The sequence below is a fragment of the Hypanus sabinus genome, unplaced genomic scaffold (assembly GCF_030144855.1).
Source record: "Hypanus sabinus isolate sHypSab1 unplaced genomic scaffold, sHypSab1.hap1 scaffold_1273, whole genome shotgun sequence".
Classification (NCBI taxonomy): Eukaryota; Metazoa; Chordata; class Chondrichthyes; order Myliobatiformes; family Dasyatidae; genus Hypanus; species Hypanus sabinus.
The window spans coordinates 61,719-68,955 of NW_026779339.1; the positions used below are offsets into that span (position 1 = coordinate 61,719).

At 44.3% G+C, this 7,237-nt stretch overlaps 1 protein-coding gene across 1 annotated transcript; it reads right to left on the reverse strand.

The window, feature by feature from the left end:
- Positions 1-234: 234 nt before the first annotated feature.
- On the reverse strand, positions 235-6,871 carry LOC132386724 (gastrula zinc finger protein XlCGF8.2DB-like). Its single transcript, XM_059959074.1, has 3 exons — positions 6,734-6,871; positions 2,672-2,914; positions 235-2,345 (listed from the first exon to the last, which is right to left on the reverse strand). The coding sequence occupies exons 1-3, from the start codon at positions 6,869-6,871 to the stop codon at positions 1,824-1,826; spliced, it is 903 nt and encodes a 300-aa protein (XP_059815057.1). The 3' UTR covers positions 235-1,823.
- Between the last annotated feature and the right edge of the window lie 366 nt (positions 6,872-7,237).

The following is a 7,237-nucleotide window of genomic DNA, read 5'->3' on the forward strand; positions in this document are numbered from 1 at the left end:
GGAAACACCTCCAACTCCTCCACTTTAAACACACCCTCAGATACATAATGTTCAGCTACTAGCATCTTTACCTTCCTTGTTGTCGAATTCACCTTAGCAAGGTGAACCAGCAGCAATAACCTACATCTGGAGTCTGTTTTTGAAGTTAAAACTATCTTTATTAGAATCTACTTATAATATAATAACAAGCAAGATAAACAAAAGTTAACATTGTTATATGAATATATATGTGTAAATATAACGCCAAAACTATTGGGCTCGGGAGAAACAAGGCTTAGAGTCTTGAGATGGCAACGTATGAAAGTTCAGTTCAACCATGGAATAGCTGATGAGAGAGATATTTGTAAACCAGTGTCAATGTTGAGAGAAGGCAATTATGTCGAATTCTACAGGTTTCATGGTGGTAAAACGAGATAACAGTTGCTGTAGATTTTAACTGTCTTCGTTCCAAATCCACATACGAATTATCATCGAAAGTGACGTCACAAAGGGTATCGTCTTCAAGTGAATTACCACACCACACTCAGGCAAGTGTTAACACATCAGTGGTCTTCACAGGATACCCCAATTCAGATCCACTCCTATGGATCAAACGAGGTGACCTCCACACATTCGATGTATGCTGAATTGATAATTTACCCACCCTTATGGGCATAGGAATGTTGCAATCAGTGACACTTGGCCACTAGTTCCTTGGTTTCGATCCTTCCATTTTTCCTCCTTCATCTCAGTCTGACTCTGAGTGCCTGTGTCCGTGGTTAAAACTAAACAAGCTGTGAGTGATGTAAACAAGCTGCAAGTCAGACTGATTCGCCTTCTTCATCTCTCACCTGGAGTGTGGTTTTGATGTTAAAACCACTGTCGTTATTCGTATCCGCTTATAATATAACAAATTAAGCAAAATAATCAGAAGCTAAAAGTGTTATGAGTAAACATATGTGTAAATATAACTCCCAAATCACTGAGCTCAGGGAATACCAATCTTAAATTCTTGAGATGGTAAAGTATGAAACTTCAGTTCATCCACGCAATCAATGACGAGAAAGAGAGATTTGTAATCCAAGGTGAATATCGAGAGAAGGCAATTACATTGAATTCCATAAATTCCACAGTTGTAAAGCAGGATAACAGTCTCTGCAGGTCTTATTCGTCGTTGTTCTAAATCCACATACGTATTATCACCAGAAGCAGCTTATCACAGGAGTTATGTCTTCAGAAGAAACTACCACCCAAGCAAGGGTTAACACACAGGTAGATTCCGCCAGGTACTCCCAATCCAGATCCAACACACAAAGTATTACCGACAGTGATTTCCACAGAATATCCCTTCTCACAAGTGTTTACCACATTACACACTCGAATCCAGCTAAGGGTTAACAAATGTGGTAGCCACGAGATACTCCAACAACATCCCCATATGGATTATACGAATTATCACCAACAGTGATTGGTCACAGGGGTAACCTCTTCAAGTGAAATACCACACCCAGGCAAGGGTTAGCAAAAGTGGTCCTCACAGGATACTTCCAAACCAGCAGATCCATTGGAGTGGCCTTTGGCCACTCGGCCCTTTGTTTCAAACTTTCCATCTTCTTTCTTTCCCTCTGGCTGACTGTGTTTGTGACTGTCCTTGCTTAAATAAAACAAACTGTGAACTATGTAAACACAAGCTGCAAGCAAGTGTAAACACGCTGCATAGTCAAATATTTCAGTCTCTCTCTCTCTCTCTCTCTCTCTCTCTCTCTCTCTCTCTCTCTCTCTCTCTCAAAATGTCAGTCCACAGCAAACAAAACCTAGGGAATCATAACAACAGCCACTCCCCATTATGAACTGACTGGTGTGCCAGTAATTGGGGTGACTGAGTGAATCCTTTCACACATTCTGAACAGGTGAATGGGCTCTCTCCAGTGTGAACTCGCTGATGTCTCTGCAAATGGGATGACTGAGTGAATGTCTACCCACAGACTGAACAGGTGACTGGGCTCTCTCCAGTGTGAACTTGTTGATGTCTCTGTAGATAGGATGACAGAGTGAGTGTCTTCCAACAGTGAGCAGGTGAACGGCCTGTCTTCGGCATGAACTTGCTGATGTCCCTTCAGATGTGACGATTTAGTGAATCCCTTCCCACAGTCTGAGCAGAGGAATGGCCTCTCCCCAGTGTGAACTGATTGGTGTTTCTGTAGGTGGGATGTGAGTGAGAATCCCTTCCCACATTCTGAGCAGGTGAACGGCCGCTCCCCAGTGTGAACTTGCTGGTGACTCTGTAGGGTGGATGAATGAATGAATCTCGTCCCACATTCTGAGCAGGTGAATGGCCTCTCTCCAGTGTGAACTTGCTGATGACTCTGTTGGTGAGATGAATGAGTGAATAACTTCCTGCAGACTGAGCAACTGAATGGCCTCTCTCCAGTGTGAATTCGCTGATGACTCTGCAGATTGGATGACTGAGTGGATCCCGTCCCAAAGACTGAGCAAGTGAACGGCTTTTCCCCAGTGCAAACTCACTGCTGTGCCATTAGGTCAGATGACTGAGTGCATCCTTTCCCAGAAATTCAACAGATGACAGCCTCTGCCTGGTGTGAACTGAATATTGTGTCCACAGGTGGGAAGACTGACGGAATCCTTTCTCACACACAGAACAGCTGAATGGCCTTGCCCAGTGTGAACTTACCTTCAGTTGAGATGACCGAGTGAATCCACTCCCACTGTCTGAGCAGGTGAGTGGCCTTTTTCCTGTGTAAAATGACGGGCTTGTCAGTTGGTCAAATGCCCGAGTGAATCTCTCCCCACAGTCTGAGCAGGAAGGATGGTCGATTGAATCCCTCGCTCCACTTCTTAAATATCCAGACAGAGACAGCAAAACTGGCATGTCATGTTTGAGATTCCTGGAGACAAATTCCTTCCAATTTATAACCTGTAAATAGATTTACAAAATCCATCAATGGGTGTAGGACAACATTTCAAGAGAGATTACTTGAGTTCCCAAGGTTTGATCATCCAATTTACTGTCTCATCTTGAATGCTGAGTGACTGAACCTTCTTGGCCAACCTCCCATATGAGACTTTGTCAAGTGCCTTGCAAATGTCCATGCAGAGCATGTCCTCCCCATCTGTTTTGTTTCCTCATATGGATTACCATTCTGATCTTGCAGAGGATTATTTTTTTCCCTTGTAATCTTTTTGTTCTTAACATATCTGCAGATTCCCTGAGGATTCTCCTTCACCTTGTCTGCTGGGGCAACCTCGTGCCTTCTTTTATTTATTTCATCAGTGTTCACTTGAATTTCCTGTATTTCATAAGGACCCCATTTGTTCCTATCTGCCTGTACCTGGTATGCACCTCATTTTTATTGACCTGGAAAGCCAAAGGGTAGAGCTGCATGCTGGGAGGTGGGGGTAAGGGGGGGGGTGGTTAAACGAAAGTTGCAGTGGGAATGCGAGCCTGAATAACTGAACAGAGAGTGGAGTGTTTGTGGAGATAGTTGTTGTTCAGTCCTCAAAGTCAGGAATGAAAAAGTTGAGCATGATGCAGTGAATATGCTGAGCCCTGTATATTTCAATACAAGGAGCAGCGTAGGAAAGGCGGATGTGTTCAGGGCATGGATCAACACCTGGAATTAAGATACTAGGATCTGGCAACTGTGGATTGGGACAGTCTGTTTTTCTAAGCTCCATGTACCTATCTACGAGGCTGTTAAAAGACCCCATTGTATCTGCTTGGACCACCACTGCTGCCAGTGCATTTCACACACGCACCACTCTCTGTGTAAAAATCATACCCCTGATATCCCTCAGTATCTATTTCCAAGCACCTTAAAACTACGCCCCCTCGTGTTAGCCATTTCAACCCTGGGAAAAAAAAAACTTCTGTTTATCTACATGCTCAATGCCCCTCATCATTTCACACACCTAAAAAAGGCTCTAAAATAAACAAGGAAATTATACATTGGATTGAGATTCTGTTAGAAGTATAGAAAATTATGGGGGTATAGATAGGGTAAATGCAAGCAGCTTTTTCCACTGAGGTTGGGTGGGACCACAACCAGAGGTCATGGGTAAATGGGGAAGATGAAAATTTAATGGGAACATTTGGAAAAGCTCTTCACTATAATGGCTGTGAGAGTGTGGAATGAGATGCCAGCACAAGTGGCGAATATGTGCTCGGTTTCACCACTTAAAGGAAGTTTGGATGGGAACCTGGATGGTGGGGGTATGGAGCGTGATGGTCCCAGTGCAGGTATTTGCATTAGACAGCTTAAATGTTTTTTCAGCATTGACTGGATGGGCCAAATAGACCATTTCCATGCTGAACTTCTCCATGTTTCTGTGACAGAGAAGCTGGCCAATCTTGTTTGGAAGGGAAAGATAGGAGTGACAACGGAGCAACAATGGTTGGAGTTTCTGGGAGTAATTCGGGAGCTGAGTGATTCCCCAGAAGTGGAAATATTAGAACGACAGGAGGACACAACCGTGGCTAAAGTGAGAAGCCAAAGCCAACATAAAGCCAGAGAGTGGGCACATAATACAGCAAAAACTTTTAGAAACCAACAGCAGACAACTAAAAAACCTCAGATGAGCTCAGTGTGTGAAATCCTGGTATTGTAGTCATTAATGGGTCTTGATAGCTCCCAACCGTCTGAGGGATTTAGAGGAACAAAACATCTGGGGCCTCGCTATCTCTTGAAAACCAAGATTTCCTGCACCAGTTTTCTCTCAACTTTTATCTTGGCAGTCACATACAGACTCTACACCCTCAAAATTTCACTTCTGTAGGCTTACCACTTACTGAGATCTCCTTTGTTAGAAGACAGCCTGTCCCAAACCACACTTGTCAGATCCTTTCTGACACAATCAAAATTGACCGTTCTCCAATTTAGAGTCTCAACCCATTGTCCAGACCTTTCTTATACCATCTTTATTTTGAATCTCATGGCATTATGATCATTAAATTTTGTCACCAGCCTTGGATCATTTGCTAACAGCTTATTGCACACTTCTACGTCAGGAATTCTACGTACTGATTAAGGGCACATTTGACAAACATTACCACATCCAGTCCTTTTACAGTGTGGGAGTCCCAGTCAATATGTGTAAAGTTAAAATCACTTCCTGAATCAACCTATGTTTATTGACATGGTCTGCAATCTCTCTACAGATTTGTTCCTCTGAATCCCTCAGACTGTTTGGTGTAAATAATGTCTACAATATCATAATTCCCTGTCCTGAGCTCATCTGGCTTTCCTACGAGGCTTCTTGCATTGTGATATACACAGCTCAGCACATTCATCGCACCATGCTCCATGTGATTGCTGACTTTGTCTGAGGTCTGAACAAAACCTGACTGGTGTCAAGAAAACAAACTCTCGCTCACTGTCACAAAAACAAAGGAGCTGATTGTGGACGACAGAAGGAATGGAGTCAGGCTAACCCCCATTGACATTAATCAATCTGTGGTTAAGAAGGTGAAGAGCTTTAAGTTCCTTGGCATAAACACCACCGAGGATATCACATGGTGCCCTGACGAAGGGTCTCGGCCAGAAAAGTCGACAGTGCTTCTTCCTATAGATGCTACCTGGCTTGCTGTGTTCACCAGCATTTTATGTGTGTTTCTTTAATTTCCAGCATCTGCAGATTTCCACGTGTCTACGTACCAGCTGTGTTGTAAAAAAAAGCACAACAGCACCTCTGTCACCTCAGATGACTGAAGAAGTTTGGGTTGGGGCCCCAAATACCAAGAACATCCTACAGGAACACAATTGAGAGCACCCTGACTGGCTGCATCACTGCCTGGTACGGGAACTGTACTTCCCGTAATTGCAGGAACCTGCAGAGAGTTGTGCGGACAGCCCAGCACATCTGCAGATGTGAACTATTCAATCCATTTCCAGAGACAGGTGTGTAAACATGCCCTAAGGATATTGGGGACCCAGTTCACCACAACCACAAACTGTTCCTGCTGCTACGATCCTGGGAACGTTACCACAGCGAAAGGAATAACAGACTCTGGCACGTTTGTTATGTGAAAGCTACTTGTTGCCCAGGACCAAGTTTTTTGATGTCATTATCTTCCCAGAGAGAATGGGTCAAAACATGTCGTCACGGGTAGAAAAGTCCAGAACAAAAGAAGGTAGAATCTATTATAAATATGAAGGGAAGGGTAATAGTCTGTCTCATTGGAGTCTGGCACATTTGTGATGTGAAAGTTACTTGTTGCCCAAGGGCAAAGGTTTTTGATGTCATTAACTTCCAGACAGAATGGGTCAAAACATGTCGTCACCGGTAGAAAAGTCCAGAACGAGAGGAGGTAGCTCAACAACACACAGAAAATGCTGGAGGAACTCAGCAGGCCAGGCAGCATCTATGGAAAAGAGTACTAATGCTGAATTCTTCCAGCATTCTGCGTGTGTTGCTTCGATTTCCTGCATCTGCAGAGTTTGTGATTGGAAGTGAAACAAAGGTGATTTTCTCAATGTGATGTAAAAAATTTTGTTCCCTTTCTCCGAGTTCCTAATCCTTGCATTTAGATAGCTGGAGCTCAGCTCTGTCTGAGTGATCCATCGGCTCCCATTCCCTCATCAGCTGGAAGCTCCCCAGGGACCGTGTACGGATCGCGGGGCTGAGAGAGAGGGAGGTGAGCAGGGCTGTCCCGGGATTGCGGGTTACGGTGTGGGGAGCTCACCGCAGTTGCCCCTCAGTCGATGTTTAGGACAGTAGTCCGTAGATAACTGCTTACCTGCGTCCGATCCAGCTGCCGGGCTCCCGAGGCCTTTTGTGAACTGCACGCATGCGTAAAATTCGCCACCGTCACAACCTTCACGCCTGCGCATATGACCGATGCTTCAGCGCCGGCGAATTTTTTAATGCTGAGCATTATGGGTACGCACGGTGCCATTAAAAGTTTCTGCAAGCGCCAGTTCCATGTCCAAACCTCAGTTTTCATTTGTATATGGAAAACTCAGCAGCTGCTTTAACGCAGAAAGCGGCTCCCATACTCAATATCAAAGGGTATCTAATGCCAACGTTCAATCCTCTTACAAAGGCAGATATAAGACACAAAATATTCTGCAGTTGATAGAAATACAGAGACGCACACACACAAAATGTTGGAGAAAATTTGCCATTCAGGCAGCAACTAAGCAGAGGATTACAAAAACAGCAAAGGGAAAAACAGAGTTCTGAGAATACTCTACCGCCGACCAGAGGGTGCGACAAATCCCGTCCCACCATGGACGGCATC

Coding starts and splice junctions, on each gene's coding strand:
- LOC132386724 (XM_059959074.1), bottom strand. CDS start 6,871: ATGCTCAGCATTAAAAAATTCGCCGGCGCTGAAGCATCGGTCATATGC. Junction 2,915..6,733: donor GGCAGCTGGATCGGACGCAG/GTAAGCAGTTAT, acceptor ATCTATTTACAG/GTTATAAATTGGAAGGAATT. Junction 2,346..2,671: donor CTCGGTCATCTCAACTGAAG/GTAAGTTCACAC, acceptor TCTCACCAACAG/AGTCATCAGCAAGTTCACAC.